Genomic DNA, 18,758 nt, shown 5'->3' with positions numbered 1-18,758 from the left:
TGAATCCAGGCCGCAGCGGTGAGAGCGCTGAATCCTAACCAGTAGACCACCAAGGAGTAATGTTGTGCAGTATTGTCATAGGTGTCTGGGAATATGCCCCTGTTCATTCTCTCTCTCCTCCCCTCCTCTTCCCTACTGCTCTCATGTAGACCCACAGAAAATCACTTTCTGTCAGTGTAAATATACAGTATAGGCTGTTTACACCTGGTATTAATATGTGTCTTTGGTGATCCGATCACAAGTGGACTGCTCTAAGTACACCAGTACACCATTACTGTCCATTTGGCCATTCAATAAGAAGATTTGACTATGTGTTCCTTCTTTTTTCTAGTTTAGCGTTACACTAAATGCCTGGATCATTGTGGCATTAATTGTGACATTAATGCCAAAGTCAGTGGTCTGAGCAAGTGGTTCTCAGAGCATTTTGGTTTCATTCACTTTTGTGACTGAAAGCTGTCTGCTTGTGATCAAATCACCTGGGACACATTAAAGCTGCAGTAGGTAGAAAGCCTGAAAACGGTTGATTTTTGAGTCTCATCTGAGTTTAGGTTCCATTTTCTGTGTCCTGAACCCCTCCCATTAGACAAGCAGCACGCCCTCCATGAGCACAAGCAACAGATAACGGAGGCTATCGTGAGCGAGCACAGACCGACAGACATCAGCTGTGTGTAATTAAACAGACATCTGACAGTAAAAAACACTGACAGAGGAGAGAAACTACATTTAAAAACATAAAGATTCAGTGTGAAGATACAGAAGTACTCAGAGTTGAACACAAAAAACATCTTTCTCTCTGCTCTCCTGCACACACAAGCTCAGTATCACAACACTTGCTTGTTGGAGGGGGACAGAAAGGAGGCTCGCCACCATTTGGAGGCGAGTTGGGCTCACAGTTCATGTCAGCCGTGGCTCGCTGCAATACAAGCGGTCATGAAAATGCAACTCACCAGTTTGACTCCTGCAGCCAAAAATGTCAGTACAAAGGCACGGTGTGTGTAATTGTCATTTACTCACCCTGTAAACAGCGTGATGGGCTCCTCCATGGTGCTGCTGCACACAGTTCACAAGCATACATGAAAATAAGTCCACTTTTTAATCCCAAAAGTTTAAAAAACAAACTCTGAGCTCTCTTCTAGCTGGTCAGCATGTCCATAATTGTTTCAGCTCTGTGTCTCAGCTCAGCCCGGTCCTCTCGGCAGTCTGCAAAGCTCCACGATACACATGAATGAACACAACTGAAGGTGAACTCAGAAGTAACTGAGTGAGCTGACAAACTCCCAGGTTGAGCATGTTGCTCATTAGGCTCTTTTCTTTTTTATTATAATGCCGTTTTATAGCGACTTTTCCTGCAGTCGTTTCTGTCATTGATTCAGGGTCTCACTGAGGGAACGTGCACATGCAACTGCACAAGTAGGAGGAGTCCCCCAGGTCCTAAAAGACCTTTTATTGGTTTAATTCTACCGTCACGGGCCACATTCTCTAAATGCTGAAAACAGAGCCATAGAGGAGGTGCAGAGGTGTAGCTCTCTCTCGGAACACCTGATTTACAATATGCTGAAAGGTTTTTATGAAATTATTTCTCAGTTATACCAAAACAATGTTGCCTACTAGACCAAACAGGCTTGCATACATTGCCTTTAAAAAGGTAAAATTTACCTGTTCCCTGACCGGGAATCGAACCCGGGCCGCGGCGGTGAGAGCGCCGAATCCTAACCACTAGACCACCAGGGAAGGTGTGAGTCAATGTCCCCAAATCCCCACCTACCCCGACTGCTGTCATGTAGCTTCACTGAAAGTAATCTCTCTGTCAGTATTGATATATGACACCCTCTACTGGGAGGAAGAATGTTAATTTCTTTACGCTTCCTTCACATAGCCACAGCCTTACATGCCAGTTAGTTATAGTATGAAGTCCTCATGCTCTGGACCAACAATCCTGTAAAAAACATCTTCGTCATCGTCTACATCAAACTATAAAGGGTTAACGTGCATGCTGATCACTCACTTAGCTTGTCAGTTGACCACAAGTATGGCCATGTAGTGGTGTAACAGTCTGATAAGGTTATGTAGGAATTTGGCCTCAGGGCTGGCAGTACTCTGAATAAGGAGCTAAGAAACTGGCCACAATAATGAATATATATTTATATTAGAGCTTTTATTCCTCTCAGGAATGAAAGGGAAATTTTGAATCATTGGGATATTTTGGAATGATAAGACCACTTAAACATTTGGATTAGCAGCACAAATTTTCCCACCATTGACAGCTGAAGTTCAAAATTATATTATTATATACCATCATTATCAACTTTCAAAATGTATTTTAGTTTCACTTCAGCTGTTAGAAACAGAAGTGAAGGAGCGCGTCACTGGCAGTGCTGTACTCAGCTGCCTGCTCACCACCTCATTCTGTGGTAGTCACTGGGATTGGGTGGGATTTACAAACTGGTTCCATTCAGGGGGCGTTTCTGCGTGGGGGAGTCACATTCGGGGGTTTGTTGTTCAGGATCGTAAGAGGAAAGTGTGTCTGCTGTTACGAAAGAGCTCCTTACTCCTTCAGCTCCCACCTACACACTCCATAGGTTTCCTGAAAAGCAGCCCGGGGTATTTTTAGGCATGTGTGAACAGCCCTCAGCACTGTCTGCCTCCTCTGTCTGCCTTATTTCTCCTGCCCTTGCTCTCACTCCCACTTTCTTGGCTCAGTTCACTGAAGCGCTGTCCAAACATAAACATCTGTCACTCGAATGGCAGAGAGGAAATTAGCTTATCTGTATCACCTCATCATTCTTCCCACTTTTCCCTGTCTATCAATTGTCTCCTTAGGGGCTACTCCTTTTTTAAATCGTCCCTCCCTCTCTCCCATCCACCCACCTACCATCCCTATCTCCTCTAGGGTTTCTGCCTTCTTTGTTTACCTCTCTCACACCTCTTTTGCTGTCTCCTTTGGGTGACTTCTGACTCCACCCTGTTGACTTGCGTCAGTGGGAGCCACTTATCCAAGATGGCATTTTTCTGTGTTTACCCTCCATTTAGCAGCAGCGTCTAGGGCCTCCCTCTGCTAATAGGGCTTTTTGACTAAATACCCTTCAACCATTATAGCTAATGACTGATTTTAGGTTAATGTCCAATGTGATGTAATTTAAGGAGCATCAGTGAGTCTCATCAGTTAGATTGTAAATAAAAACAGGGTAGTTAAATAAATAATTAACAATCCATACCTCAATGCATCCCTGATATAATTTTTATTTGTCTTTGCAAATCAGTGAAAAATGTATTTGAATAAGAAATTACTTTTGATTTGTTTGACAAACAACATGCGTTTTGAATAGAATAAAACATTGTACATTAATGCTCTAAAAGAGCGTTGTTCATTGAACATGCTGTTTTTGGTGAACTGAAAGTATCAATTTGCAACTTATGAAAGCAAACATGAGAATTGTTGAAAAGAAGTGAAAGAAAGAAGTCTGATGCAGAGCAGAGAGAGAGAGAGAGAGAGAAAAAGAGCATGAGTCAAGAAAAGGTACAGAAATGCCCATGTGGTGTAGCCTAAAACCCTTCTTTGATCATACACCTTGAAGTGAATGACCTGGGCTCCACTGCAGCCTGGAGTCTTTGTTAACAGTCTACCTCTTCATCTCCTTGCAGTTTTCATGCTTTATGGTGTGTTTCTAGAAATTTCAACAGTATGTTTGTGTTCAAGTTTGCAGTCATCTGTAGTGTAAAATGTTCCCAAACTGTTGTTAATGACTTCAGGCATAAATAATCCTGGCCATTCAAATGAATACAAAAGGCATGAATATTACTCACCATGTAGTATGACATCATTACATAGACTCCTCCTCCAGCATCCTGGAAAAAAATTGGTGGCCAGGTAGCTCAGTTGCTGGGGCCTGTGTTCCATGCGCTGGGGCTGTGGGTCTCACTTCCCGTTTCCTTTATTCATTTCAACCGTCCTATCAAATAAAGGCAAAAAAGCCCCCCTAAATATATTTAAAAAAACATTCAAAATTGTGAACTTTGAACATAAACTACTTCATTTTAATTTCCTTGAACTGAACTTTGAGCTAGCTCTTGTTAGGTGTCAACTTACACAGCACTGAAATATTATATATGTACAGCAGTTTGATTGGTAAATTGATCTCTCACCACAGTGCCAACTAAGCCGTCGGTGAAGGTTTTGCCAGAGGATGGAGTCACAACCCTCAACAGGAGGCGAGGAGCTTTCAAGCAGCCGAAAGTTCACTTCATCAAGAACCATGAGTTCACAGCCACCTTCTTCGGCCAGCCCACCTTCTGCTCTGTCTGCAGAGAGTTCCTGTGGTGAGAGGCCAAGTCCTGCCTTTCTTACTTTATGTCACTATTATGTATGTGTACTTTAGCTGGTTAGCTTCTACTTCTTTTACTTTGACTTTTACCTTCAGTATGTTTTGAGTATATTTTTATTTGCAGGGAGAGTCTGTGGTAATAATTTCCCATGCTGCTCTGTCTGGGCAGGATTTATCTAGAAGCAGCTAATTTGCCCGTCGACTTGTTTTTCTCTGCATAATTATTACTATCAGCTTTGTGTTTTTATTAAGATGCCACTGCCACAGCTTTGATAATTCCAGACCAGTTGTGCTGTCTGTTTTCTGGGCACCAAATAAGAAAATATCAGTTGTCCAATAAGAAAATCCAGCCCCCCAAGGGTGTTTCTCAAAAGACCAATTAGTAGCGGTTCTAGTTTCCTAAATGGAGCAGTCCATGGGGGGTTAGTAATGGTAGAAACAACAGCAGGACTGCTATTGTGAGAATGAGTCACTGTCTTGGGAAATCCCACAAGGCTGTCATGTTGTGTTCCAACTATGTCAGCAGCGTTAACCTATGAGCCAAGCTCCTCCTCTGTCTCCAGAAACTACAGTATTATGAGACAGGCTGGAGGAAGTCTAGTGTTTTCTTTAATCTGTGCATCTGTGCATGACTCAGTGGCCACTGGTCTCAGCATTTTCATATATGCACGTTTCAGTCTCGTGATTTCAGATGTGAACGTTATCTTCCAGGTATGCTGCCAACAAATGAGACCTCATTGCTTTTCCTGTGCTTTTATTTGTATTTATAATACTGCTGACAGTACAGATATAGTTTGGTAGCTGTTGCATGAAGGAGATAGTAAACTAATACATTCATGTTGCTGATTATCTGCACGCTGGCTACAGTACAACATGATCATAACCACAAACATAGCTATGAAATCTATTCTGGATATATTGCTCTAATATCAGCCATATTTTATGGAGTCTCAAGAGTTCCATAAAAAAAGAATAATGAATAAATGATTGCAGAAATGTAAAGATAAATAAATAGCTAAATAAAGAAATAATGAAATAAATTAATAATGAAATGTGTAAATATAAAGAGAAATAAATAAAGGAGTACAGAAAAGTTTAAATATGAAGACAAAGGACAAAATATATAAGAATAAGAAAGCATTTTCATTTATTTGTTCTTTTGTTTCTGTGTATGCTTACATTGTTTTAAAAACATGTTTTGTTTGTTTTTGCATGTACATTTCTGTAATTATCAGTAACATAGATATAATTTTTTTTTCATCATGGTCCTTCCAGGAATAGCAAAATAATGAATAATTAATCAACTGATTAGTTTAATTAATTGATTAGAACTGATTTGTTCTAATTAATTAACTGATTTATTTATTAATTAATTATAGTAATTAGAATAATAATAAATGAATATGTATGTTTACATATGTATTTATGTATATTATGTATTTATTTTATAATTATGCTTTTAGATTTTATTTGTCTTTTTATTTCCATATTTCTTTATGAACGTACTTTTTCCTCTTTATATTTCTGCATTTATTTAGTCTTTTACAGATTTATTATTTTTTATCGATCTCCTATGACTCCACAATATTTTTCTTAGTTATGATAAAGGAACATCTGTTTTTGCTTCACTAGTTTAATTTCATTCTGTTTCTCCTGTACAGGGGGCTCAACAAACAAGGCTACAAGTGCAGACGTGAGTGTTTCAGATGTAACTGCTACGCATTTTTTATCATATTGTATCCCTTTGAATTCTCCATGGTTAACAAAGTATTTGCTTTTTCAATTCACCCAGAATGCAATGCGGCAATCCACAAGAAATGCATCGAAATAATCATTGGCAGGTGCACTGGAACAGCGGCCAACAGTCGTGACACTGTGGTGAGCAAAGTTAATGTTCTCCAACATCAATGCAAAACCTCGGATCTGACACTGACCATGAACTGCACTTTGTTTTACAGTATTTATAGCTTTTATTACTTTTCCCAGCTGTGTTCAATAATGACTGTGTATCCTGTCCTTCACTGGTGTGAAGTCATTTATTCATCACACTGAGTCGAGGTTCAAATTCTTCAGTACAACCAAAGTTTATAAACATCAAATTTAGATTTTGTTTGTATTTTATGTGTGAAGTATTGTAATTTCATGTGGAATTTCATTTTGACTTTTACCTCAAAGGCAAATACAAACCGGTAACACATGTGGTTACTTCATTGATCAGTTATCAGCTTTCTGTGGGTTGAATGGATTTCTGTGTTTGCAGTTCCAGAAAGAGCGCTTCAAGATTGATATGCCACATCGCTTCAAGTACTATAACTACAAAAGCCCTACGTTCTGTGACCACTGTGGCAGTATGCTCTGGGGTCTCTACAGACAGGGCCTCAAATGTGAAGGTGCGTCTAATGTGTGCATTGTTTTTTTTCTTTGTTGCAGATGTTATATCTGCTTTTCTCATTCTGACATTTTTTTTTCATTGTGTTCCCTTTCTCCTGTTGGCTGATCCATTTTTCACACTTCTGACCAGAATGTGCCATGAACGTACACAGTCACTGCCAGAAGAAAGTGGCCAATCTATGTGGAATCAACCAGAAACTATTGGCAGAGGCTCTATCTCAAGTCTCACAGGTTGGCCCAGTAACAAACTATGTTTATTTTAGTTTGTGTGGATGTGTATATGTTAAACTGATCAGTTTTTGAAAAAAAGAAAAAAAAAGAAAAGAAATGATTGATCATTGATGTACAGTGTCAAGGGTTTCAGCAAACATTTTTCATCCCTAGAAATCTGTGAAGAAGTCTGATGACTCCAATTCAGCAGACGTTGGGGTGTACCAAGACATCCGTAGTGCAACAGCAGATCCTAGTGGTAAGATGTGTTCATTGTAGCACATGCAGTAGTAAAACATTGCTTTATTAAATCAGGATTTATCCTTAAGGATAAAATAGGTGTAATATTGGCAGTGATAGTCTGTTTAACCTGATTTACATCCTCACATCTGCATCCTTTGTTGTGTGACTTTGCGTGAATCTTTGCATTCAGGTTTGCATATGTATTTACTCGATGTTTGCAAATGTATCTTTATAGCAGGTGGCAATGGTAAGACACATGAAAGCGTGAGCCCAGCCCCGGTTACGCCTGCAGCTGCCCGGGTACATCTCACCCTCAACCACCTGGTGTTTCACAAGGTGCTGGGCAAAGGCAGCTTTGGCAAGGTAGGCTCCAGAGTTCCCACCTTTAAATCTTTTCCTGAATTTTATTCAAGTTAGTTCAACTTTATTGTCATTGTACATGACAAATATATACATTAGATCACGAGTGCAAGATGGTCAACAGTAAACAGTAATAAATTAGTATGATAGTATTGTCTGTTGAAGTAGTATGGTAGTTGTTTGAGGAAACTTAAATCCATCAGATCAGAAACAGTAAGGTGCAGTAATATCAAAGTGACAGGGTGCTGTGCAGTAATAGTCAGTGTAAAGTGACCCTGGACCTGCAATGTATAAATAAATAAAAATTTATAATTATATTATTAAATACAATTATGTATTGTGTATACATATATATAATACAATAAAGTAATAATAATAATAATAATAATAATAATAATATGATAATGATAATGGAATACTGTAATTCAGTGCAATAGTAACATTATCAATAGCAATGTGCAGTCGCAATGGGTGGTAGATGGTGTAATGTAGTACAGCATAATATATAAATAGTGCAGCATAATAATAATCATCATAAACTATATACATTGTTACTATAATATAATTAATTTGAAATGAAATAATTGCATAGACACAAAAGTAGAGGTCAAATTTCAAATTTTACACAAATTTATTATGCTAACACACATGTTTTTTTTTTCTAAATGAACAGTACCTACCAAATATATCCATGAAAATTCCAGTAAAAATCTCTCATACCTTCATGTTCTAGACATACACTAAGACACAGAAATATGCAAAGATGTTTTGCAAAGAATTTCTCTTGGCCAGGGAGTCCTGATCAAAATGCATAAAAAATAAAATAAGAAGGTTCATGTAAAAGTACAGACAACGAACAGATATGCAACATACAGGCATGAAGAGCTAAAAGAATCATGGCAAATAAAGGCACTTATTAAAAGTAATAACACTGTTCTGTAATAAACTGATTTTGAATAATTTTTGAACATGTCAAGAGAGGGTAAAGGGAAATGATGAAATGAAGTTGAATTCTAATACAATCATGCTTTCAAGGGCACACATCTTCAAGAAACAGATTCTTATCATGTCTTAGTGTACTCTGTGTTCCTTAAAGCTTATTCAGTTTTTCTTTTCTTTTTGTTTACAATAGATTGATTAATTACCACCTTACCTGTAGTTCACTAGAACAATACATCTCCCCACTGTCTGTTGAATAACTTCCCTCACATTGAGGATGATGTGGGAGATTGTTTTCAGGAAAAACAGATGCCAGATAACAAAAATATCACATCCTGACCTATTTGAGGAAAACAGATAAGCAAAGAATAGTAGGTTAATTTCTGTCCAGGCCCTAAGTAGTGTCTGGTGGTAGTGCATCAACCGTCCAGTGTCCTCACTGAAGTACATCAAGCATGTAAGAACACCAAAAAGAGGAGGAGATATAAATAACCTCCTCGGTTTGATTGTAATTTGCTGTGATTGTACTCTATGAAAGTGGTGTGCTGGTCACACTGATGAAGTGTTCACTCTGAGTGGCTCTGACACCTCAGGTGCTGCTGGCGGAGCTGAAGGGGCAGGGACAGTACTTCGCTGTGAAGGTTCTGAAGAAGGATGTGGTCCTCATGGATGATGATGTGGAGTGTACCATGGTGGAGAAGAGAGTCCTGGCCCTTGCCTGGGAGAACCCTTTCCTCACACACCTCTACTCCACGTTCCAGTCCAAAGTAAGCACACATGTATAGATCTCACCAGGCTCCTGCTAACAGTATTCATGTGTTTTGGTCATGTCGAGCGGCAACTCGCTTCAGCCATAGACTGTATAATAAATAGGACTCAATGAATTTAATATACTGTCTACAGCTGTACTGTTGTACTCTTTTTTTTGGATGTGCAATTGTAACAGATTGCTCCTTTAAGTATGAAAAAATTGAAAGTCTATTATGCTTCACTTTTGGACTTTATTGCCGAGGGGATGGTATTTGCTGTGATCCCAGAGTTACTCCTCTGATTCAATATTTCCCCACTTATGATACTCATTGATCTACTTATGGTTGGTTTGGGATGTTATCTATTTTTATCTATAATGTGAATTTTGTATTGACTTTGTGTTTGAATCAGTATTAGGTGACCAACATGGATGTATTTGTTTTGCATTTTATCTACGTGTTCTATTTTTTTAGTCTTTAATTTTTGCTATACTTGACACAAAATTAGGGTAGCACAATTAATCGAAAATATTGTCAAAAATGCAATATGACCAAGTGCAATATGCATATCACAGATGATGCTTTTTTTTTTTTGAAAAAGATAGATGTGACAAAACAGCATTGTAATTAATTACTGTAGTGCTACAGAGATACCCTGACTTAGAAATCTCGTTCTCCACATGTAAGAAAACATGCTTGTTTGAAACAGATCCCAAAAATGTCACATCATCTCAATTAATTTTTTTTTTTTTTTTTTTTTTTGTGAAAATGAAAATTGCGGTGCAAACGTTCCCCACTAATCTTGAATCATATTGCAATCACAGTATCTGGTAAAATAATGGATATGTTGTTTTGTTTTTTACCAGATCAGACGGCCCTACACAACATTGACACTTTTTTGATATTTGTGTGTCGCTGAAAATTCAATAAACAAATCTGAGAGAAAATAATAAGCACACACATACTGAACATCTCTTCTAGTAAAACATTTAAAAGCATGTTCCCTAATCGGGAAATCAGCCAGAGCCACTGCCTGCAGTGGTAAGAGCGACAATTCCCAGTTGATAAAGCCCCACACTCCCAGCCCCCCTTATCTGAATCCATTCTGTCTCACACGCTCTTCATGTCTCATTTGTCTGAGCTGACAATAATGTGTTGTTTGCACAGGAGCACCTCTTCTTTGTAATGGAGTACCTGAATGGAGGCGACTTGATGTTCCACATCCAAGACAAAGGCCGCTTCGATATCAACAGAGCCACGTAAGTACACGAAGAGACCGTCTAAAGAACTATGAGTAATACAGCAGCTGTCATTTTCCACAATGCAGGATCTGTACCTTTAGCTCTGAATCACAGTAAAACTGTGCTTAATCGTTGTTTTGCACACTTCAATCTCTAGGTTCTATGCTGCTGAGATAATAGTCGGACTGCAGTTTCTCCACTCAAAAGGAATTATCTACAGGTAAGACCCAGCAGCCATTTCGTTCTGATTTATGCTGTAGCAGAACTACTTGCACATCGTTTAAGATCTCTTCATGTGTCTTTCCCCAGAGACCTGAAGCTGGACAATGTGATGCTGGACAGAGATGGACACATAAAGATAGCAGACTTTGGCATGTGTAAAGAGAATGTGTTTGGAGAGGCCAGAGCCACCACATTTTGTGGGACACCAGACTACATTGCACCAGAGGTGAGCTTCAGGGGCCTAGCTAATGTCACATTTCATACCACTGTGTTTCCATCAAAATTCTTAAAGGGATGGTTTGGGTTATTTAATGTGGAGTTATATGAGGTATATTTTGAAAGTCAGTGCATGACCTGCAGTAGATCAGTTTGGAGAACCGGAGAGGGGAATCAGCATGGAACCTCAGCAATGTACTGCTGTGGACTGGAACAACTGCAAAAAGTATTTTGGCCAGTTCACAAAGGTCCACCTAAAAAAATCAATATCAGTTTAAGTATGCTATATTTAGAATATGTGTACTTGCTGTTGGACAGCTTTTTCTGAAAAGAAAACCACTGTTACATAAGTCAAGTATAGCTCTTTCCAGACTCCGTAGGTGAAGTCAGTCATTTTACCTCGCAGTACGTGCAAGTTGCTGGTCTACTGCTGCATCGATCTGTTTGTTTTATGTTATTGTGTGACTTCTGTGAATCTGGACTAACCTTTTAAAAGACCGAAGTCAAACAATAACACAAACAAACTAACAGATCGAGGCAGCAGCAGATAAGTGACTCCCTTTTTTTGTGAGGTAAAATTACTGATTTCACCCATGGGGTTTGGCTGGTTTAGAGACAACATTTGGCTTTTAAAACAGCAGTTTCCCATTAGAAAAAGCTGCCTGACAGCAAAGTAAAACAGTAAAAATATTCTAAATATATTGTACACTTAAACTGATATTGATTTTTTTGTTGGACCTTTTCTAAGTGGCTAAAATACCTTTTGCTGGACCCTATCCACAATAAAAATTGGGGTGTGTCAACCACTATCTACTATAGGTAATACACTGACTATGGAGAAGTACCTCATACGACTAAATGATCTGAACTATCCCTTCAAAATATTTTTATTTTATTCTATTCTATTTTGTTTGGCATATTACTTTATGGTGCAGAGCTCCTTTCTCAACTTGTCAAGCATCCTTCATTCATTCACAGTCTATATGCCCCCTAGTGGTTATTATGTGGCATGGCTGTTTCTGCACATTATTAAACTGGAGTCACTCAGTGAGCTTCTGCAGCACTGGTGAACAACAGCAGAGTGCTTCCCCCTGACACTGTCTCCTTGTTCTCCTTACTAACTACTGATGTATTTTGCAAATGTGTCTCTTGTCTCAGATCCTGCTGGGACAGAAGTACACATTTTCAGTGGACTGGTGGTCTTTTGGTGTGCTGGTGTACGAGATGCTGATTGGTCAGTCGCCTTTCCAAGGCGATGATGAGGATGAGCTGTTCGAGTCCATCAGGTCGGACACCCCTCACTACCCTCGGTGGATCACCAAGGAGGCCAAGAGCCTGCTAGAGCTGGTAACTTTCAAGAATACACATATGTTATTAGGCACACTTTGTTCTAAATTGGCAGAGATCATAGCATTTAACAGATTTCAGTCCATACATTCCTCCTAATCACAACATATTTGGACTGTACTGAATGTCATTTGAATCTTTTATTAAGGTTCTTGAATGAAGCTTCAAATATCTTCATATTTTAGGATGGCCCCCTAAAAAAATTAGAAAATCCTCAGTTTGAATACATAGATTAATGAAATTCAATGTGTTAGCCTTTTCTATCAAATTAATGTTCTTTAATCAATATAACATGCCAGTTTTGTCAACATAAATGAAATTTAAGGTGTTAGATTGCTGTTAAAACAGGTCTGTGTGGTAAGTGGGAAAGAGCGAACAGTTTTTAAACCACAGTTGGGATTGTAATGATCAGCGGTCACATGTGACTCCATTAATGATACATTATTAAGAATTTTTAGCTTGCTATATTTCTAATTGGTTAAGAATTGAACTGATTAGAAATGTAATAAGCAAAATTAATTTATGGTCAAGAAATGGCATTAATTGTGGTTCATTTGACTTTGTTTTGTCTGGTTGATTCATTTGTTGAATACAGAACTTTAAACTTAAAATGAAAGAAAAATTTAAATGGGGGGGGGGGGGGGTGAATTTTGTATCTCATAAATTATTAATGATTAATTGATAACATTTTTAAATATAGGTTAAGGAAAACGCACAAAATTTGCAACCCTGGTGAAAATGGCAACAAATATGGATTGAAACAGAATATTTTGTTTGATAAAAACAAGTGTGAGTCTTTTTTCAATATATTTTGACTGTTGGATTTTACAAAGCTCTGGAGTTATTGCAAATGTTTGGATCAGCCGCCACCTTTGGAATCTAATTCTATAAATAGTACAATACTAATAATATTAGTGTCAAATGTCAAATCTGCAACTGTGCTGAAATACCAGGTTTAAGCAGAATCAATATAGATGCATTACAGGGGGTTACTGTGTGTTTCTGTAATCAAAATCACTTCTTTCTGTCTTCTTTCTCTCTGTCATTATTCCAGTTGTTTGAGCGAGATCCCAGTCGCAGGTTGGGTGTGGTGGGAGACATTCGTGCACACCTGTTCTTCAGAATCGTCAACTGGTCTGCACTGGAGAAGAGAGAAGTGGACCCTCCGTTTAGGCCCAAAGTGGTACGAGCCTATAATTTTGTTTGTGAACATTATGTTGTACCTGGAATGCATTTGTGTAAATATGATTGCACTCATCTAGGGTAGTGTTTACTTCAGTGTGCTTTGTTACATTAACCTGACTGAAATCCCTGACCTGCCTCCCCCCAGAAATCCCCCAGCGACTGCAGCAACTTTGACCGAGAGTTCCTGAGCGAGAAGCCGCGGCTCTCCCATGCAGACAAGAACCTTATTGACTCCATGGACCAGGCGGCGTTTTCTGGCTTTTCCTTCGTCAACCCCAGACTGGAACACATGATCAAAAAATGAAACGACAAAATGGCACCTCTGTGAACACAACCTCGGCCCTGACTTTGCAATAGACTCTTATCCTATTTGCTTTATCTTCGTACGGTCTAAGTTCAACTGGATGGATAACAAGAACACAAAAGATTTGCGCTTAACTATGAGTTTTTAAGTTCCTCTTTCAGAGGATGAGATGAATTTAAACCAGGATGTTTTCTGGCATCTAAAGTGGTAATCCTGTCTCAGCCGTCAAACTGTATAGGTGTATAAAAGAGTGTATAGCTTCAGGAAATTGAGGGAGATTTTAAGAAACCAGTGCTACCCTAATCAATGCTGTCTTTCTTAACTTTTCTGTAATTTTTTCTTGTGATCCCACTTTGAAACTATAACAATCATCCAGTGTGTTGTATGTGAAAAATTGACTTCGCAGGCACAAGCCTGACACCCTTATTTAGTTAAACTAATACAAACACATGTCATTGCACAAGAGTTTGTGGTACATATCGTATTCATTCTCACTCTGTGTGCTTTGCCTACTGTATGACTCCTATTACACTCCACTTTTGTGTATTTCTGTGTTATCACATGCAAAGAAGTGTGTGCATGTGTGCAGGTATTCCTTTAGACATAACTGGTGTAGGGCTGCACAATTAATCAAAATATTATATGAATAAAATTTTAATTAAAATTCAATATGGCAAATGCAATATCCAAATCGCAGGAGCTGTAATTTTTTGATAAAGGAAAAATGTGTAAGAAAACAGCATTATAATGGAGTACTGTAGTTCTGTAGAGATGGCCTACAAATCTTGTTCTCCAGATGTTAAAAAAAAAACATTCTGTCATCATGATCTTGCTAGATTTTTGTTCTGTAAAATTTAAAAAATGTGATGCAAAAATGATCATTCCTACTAATCATGAATCATATCGTAATTGCAGTATCTATCAAAAAAGTGCAATATGATTTTTTTTACTATGTCGTGCAGCCCTAAACTCGTGCGACTGCAGTCGGTAACATTGTCTGTTGTTGAATGAATCCTCGATTGAACCCTGATTCTGTGATGCCTATATATGTCAGACAGATGTGGGCTTCACAGAAAGAATTGTGCAACAAACCTGGGGGAAATTTAAATTCCTCTGAATTGAATTTTTATTGCAGAACTGAACTGCAGTAAAAGCTGAAGTGCCCTAGCACGCTGTCTGCACTGAGAAACTGGAGGTACTCTAAACACACCCCACAGTCTCAAATACCTTAAGAAGAGTTACATTATGTGTTGCACAGGGTTTCTACACGGCAGTCTTCAAGTCTTTCGTGTGCCATTTATGTCCACCCTCTTGTTGTAGATCAAACTGAATCATAGTGCAAGCAGTCATTCCAGACATACATTATAATAATTTTCTGGGCAGTCATCAAACTTACTGGAAAGTTGCAACAATTGTCCATCTGTATGTGTTGAAGGATGTGTCATTTTGTGTGGGAGGGATGGGCATTCGACTGTAAGCATAGGGTCTTTATATGTGTTATATTACTTGAATGTAGGAATTTAAACGTGAAAATAATAATAGTGCTGTATATGGAAAATGAATATGTACGATAACATGAGCTGTCTGAGTTAATGGGTGTACTTTTTTTACTCTTCTCATCTTTTACATTTGATTATAAATAAATACATTGTAAACTGTAAATCCTAGTCAGCCAGTGTCATTTGTATATTCATTTACATGTGTTATAGACTTGTATGTCACAAGGCTTTATATGTAGAAGCTCTTACAAAAACACAAATCCTCTTGTAAAGACTCACATACCATAGAAATTCCAGTACTAATCACTGCATTCCTGTTGTTACGATGTGGTCTTCTGGTCGCTGCTGGTTCCCACTGATTGTTTGCTATATTTTAGGGTGCCTATATAGCCCAGGCATCTTTACCAAAAGTGTGGGTCAACCTCACAAAAATTGCAGCATAAACGTTTCATTTTGTGTCCTCAGTGTGTTATGAATGAGAAAAGAAAAAGCCTTCAGGGATCATTTGAAGGGAAAGTTTTGAAAAACACCTCAATATGATCCTACTGAACATGCCATTGTAGTGTAAAGGTCTATAAAAGTCTCCTTTACAACATAAACGGGTCCAAGTGGTGGTTCAAATGTTTTTCTTAACCATACCCTGGTGCCACTTGTTTGCTTTCTAAAATAAAAATTTAAATCAACATCACTATATTAGAGCACTTGTGTAGAAGACCATGTAAATTGGCACTAATCCATACAATTGATTGCATTGATTAACATAATTCTAGGGCTGCAATTAATTATTTTCTCAATTAATTGATTAGTTGTTCAGTCTATAAAATGTCAGAAAATGATATATATTAGTTAAATGTTAAAAGTAGCACTTTTATGTTACTTAAAAATATCCGTGATTGTCAAATAAGCAATAATCAACATTAAATGTTGGCATGAACTTAAACATTTTCATCGCAACCATATTGCAAAAAAATGAACTCTTTGGCTCATTTTGACCCACTTATGTATCTTTTGCACACATACTGTACTGCATCCAACTGCATGTATCATGTAAAACACAGTTTGTGTTTGTGGACAGTACTGAATCTTTTGTTTGGACATCAGACAAAAGGACATGCATGAATCAGTTTTTTATCATGGGCAGCAATGGGAAAATGTGGCATCACCAAGATGAATTTCAATACTTTCCCTCACTTCTGATATGTTGCAAATGACATACAGAACAGTTGAAAGAGTTTCTGTTGCAATATGTGTGGGGTCATGTAATGCCTGCTTCATACTGGACACTTTGGCACAGCTTCTGCAGCACCTCACCTCAAAAAATATGAAATCCTTCAAAAGGACACCAAAACATGTCCTTAGTACCCCAGGGATTTTGCCAGGACCTGTCATGGTGCACTGCCATCTAGCGGTCAGGTGCTATAATTGCATGTAACGTGTGAACGAAAGACGAGGACACATTCCTGCAGTGCGCGCGGCTTATGACCTGTCCTCGTCCTCTGTCCCCAGCAGTAATCCGCTGCCTGCCTGCTGCAGGATGTGGACAGTGAACAAATAGCAGACGTGAGGATCAGAACAGCGATGTGCACTGAGCAGCAAATCTGCTCAAGTTGTGGGGGAAATTTGCCTTTATGCAAATAGCTTGATAAAGCAATGCAGCATTAAAGTTGTAGACCTTTAAAAATAAAATGAACACACACACTTTGTCAAAATAAAAGCATGCCACAAAAAGCAACATAACAAAATCACCAAATACCTTTCTCTGTGTACTTATTTAATAAACCCAGTTTCTTAAATCCAATTTATTAGTTGTACAGTCCTCTGTTTGAAATCTTATACAGAGAGCAGCTCTCCACTTTAATAAAATGACTGCCTGAATTTGGGAATAAATGCCTGCCCTCTTTTGATTTATTCATGGCTGTCCGATTGTTTCGACTGTTCAGGCAAGATCCGATCGCTTTTATTCCACTGTTTCCACCTGAACGCATGCAAAACGCGGATATTTTTTTTCTTTTGTTATAATAGGCATCCGAAGGGCTGGTCTATTGTGGAGGATTATCTGAGGCAGTAGCCTATGTATGATCCAAGTGAGCGGCAAAACCTGTTTCAGGCTACACATTGTGCCTGAAAGGTTCAAGAGAAACGCCTCCCAAAAACGACAAATACGCGTATTTAATAAAGAAAGCTCGTTTACAACACGAAATAGACAGACTTTGAGCATTGCACTCACAGTGTCAAGCCATATTTCCAGCAGTTTCTCCCGCCCTCTCCTCCAAAAAAACCCGACTTCACATCCCTGTGCAGCAGAAGTACCGAACCAGCAGTGACACAGTACAATCTGTCACCAAGATTGTGATTTATTTAAAAAGTAAATGCTCATTTATCCTTTTATTGTGCATTTTCATTTACTTAATAAATATTATATTGGCATAAAATTAAGATATTCGAGGTTCTTTTCAATAACAATCTATAAAGGTTATTTCATTACAGAAATGTGTTGCTTTTTTGTGACATAAAACACTCCACTTATCAAAAGTGGGTCGATTATATGTGCAATTAATTCCAGCTCAACCAATAACTAAGTGTTGATTCCGCTGGGGATATAAAACCCCTGAACGAGTGCTCAGGTGAACCCGAGTGTCCTTGTGACAATGTACGCAAAGTGAAACATTTCTGCTTTTTTTCTTTTCTTTTGAGCGTGTTACAGATTTTGGTTTTGGCTCTGGTTGTGTGATATTTTATTGTGTGTGTGTGTGAAGATGGAAGTCAGTGTGATGTAGCCGGGCTCAGAGGCATATAGGCGGCAGAACATGCGCAGTGGCCGTTTGTGCCATATTGGAATGAGGTCGTGAACGAGAACTGCGTCAAGCTGGCGACACGCTGCCACGGAGACACAGGAAGTATCGCGATTTAATCCTCAACACGGAAAATCAATTCAGTTGAATTCATTTCAAAAGAGCCGTTTTTGGAAACGTTTACATTGACAAAGCAAGTGTGAGAAACAATAACAAAATGTATGTTGCCAAAGCGAGAGGTAAAAAAAACAGAAGTATATATAAACAGAAAAAAAAAGTGTGGTTTGGGCTTACAGTAACATAGAAAGATGCAGATTTTCTGTTTTAAAATATAAATACAAATGAGTGAAATGGTGTATAAACTGGAGCCTGACTGAAATATTGACTGATTGATATTATGGACCCAATATCAGCCTATCACAGCTATAATTGTCTGTGTTAGTATTGGCATATGTCTGATATGCACCAGTATGAAATGTTTTACATGTATGTGTACAAACATAATGCAGATAGCTTTAAATTGTGAGCTTCAGAGGCAGCACTATGTGTATATTTAATCACATTTCTCAATTCAGGTTTAACATATGCATATATTTTGCTCTATTTGTGCTTTTTTTATTCATAGTTCTTAAAAAATACCAGTGAAAGTTTACTGTTTCAGTGCCCTGCTATGATTTTTTTTTTTTTTTTTTGGGGGGGGGGGTTATTTTTAAACTTTAAAATATCCTACCTTTTTGC

At 38.3% G+C, this 18,758-nt stretch overlaps 1 protein-coding gene and 1 non-coding gene across 2 annotated transcripts in view; one reads left to right on the top strand and one right to left on the bottom strand.

Annotated features, from left to right (window-relative positions):
- The window catches only part of prkcdb (protein kinase C, delta b), a 33,054-nt gene extending 17,663 nt beyond the window's left edge, over nucleotides 1–15,391 (top strand). Inside the window, exons 4-17 of the mRNA XM_084729142.1 lie at nucleotides 4,149–4,317; nucleotides 5,984–6,015; nucleotides 6,115–6,200; nucleotides 6,583–6,712; nucleotides 6,844–6,944; nucleotides 7,098–7,182; nucleotides 7,402–7,529; nucleotides 9,059–9,232; nucleotides 10,382–10,473; nucleotides 10,613–10,675; nucleotides 10,765–10,903; nucleotides 12,052–12,240; nucleotides 13,295–13,423; nucleotides 13,571–15,391. Coding sequence (XP_084585268.1) covers nucleotides 4,149–4,317; nucleotides 5,984–6,015; nucleotides 6,115–6,200; nucleotides 6,583–6,712; nucleotides 6,844–6,944; nucleotides 7,098–7,182; nucleotides 7,402–7,529; nucleotides 9,059–9,232; nucleotides 10,382–10,473; nucleotides 10,613–10,675; nucleotides 10,765–10,903; nucleotides 12,052–12,240; nucleotides 13,295–13,423; nucleotides 13,571–13,729 — 1,676 coding nt within the window. The 3' untranslated portion in view covers nucleotides 13,730–15,391. The remainder of the gene's footprint in view (nucleotides 1–4,148; nucleotides 4,318–5,983; nucleotides 6,016–6,114; nucleotides 6,201–6,582; nucleotides 6,713–6,843; nucleotides 6,945–7,097; nucleotides 7,183–7,401; nucleotides 7,530–9,058; nucleotides 9,233–10,381; nucleotides 10,474–10,612; nucleotides 10,676–10,764; nucleotides 10,904–12,051; nucleotides 12,241–13,294; nucleotides 13,424–13,570) is intronic.
- Nucleotides 1,660–1,731, bottom strand: trnae-cuc (transfer RNA glutamic acid (anticodon CUC)). The gene has a single exon. It is a non-coding gene; the product is annotated as a tRNA-Glu (tRNA).
- Nucleotides 15,392–18,758: the final 3,367 nt, after the last annotated feature.

Source organism: Lutjanus erythropterus, chromosome 2, assembly GCF_056507025.1.
Source record: "Lutjanus erythropterus isolate fLutEry1 chromosome 2, fLutEry1.hap2, whole genome shotgun sequence".
NCBI lineage: Eukaryota > Metazoa > Chordata > Actinopteri > Lutjaniformes > Lutjanidae > Lutjanus > Lutjanus erythropterus.
This window is presented reverse-complemented; position numbering and strand designations above follow the sequence as displayed.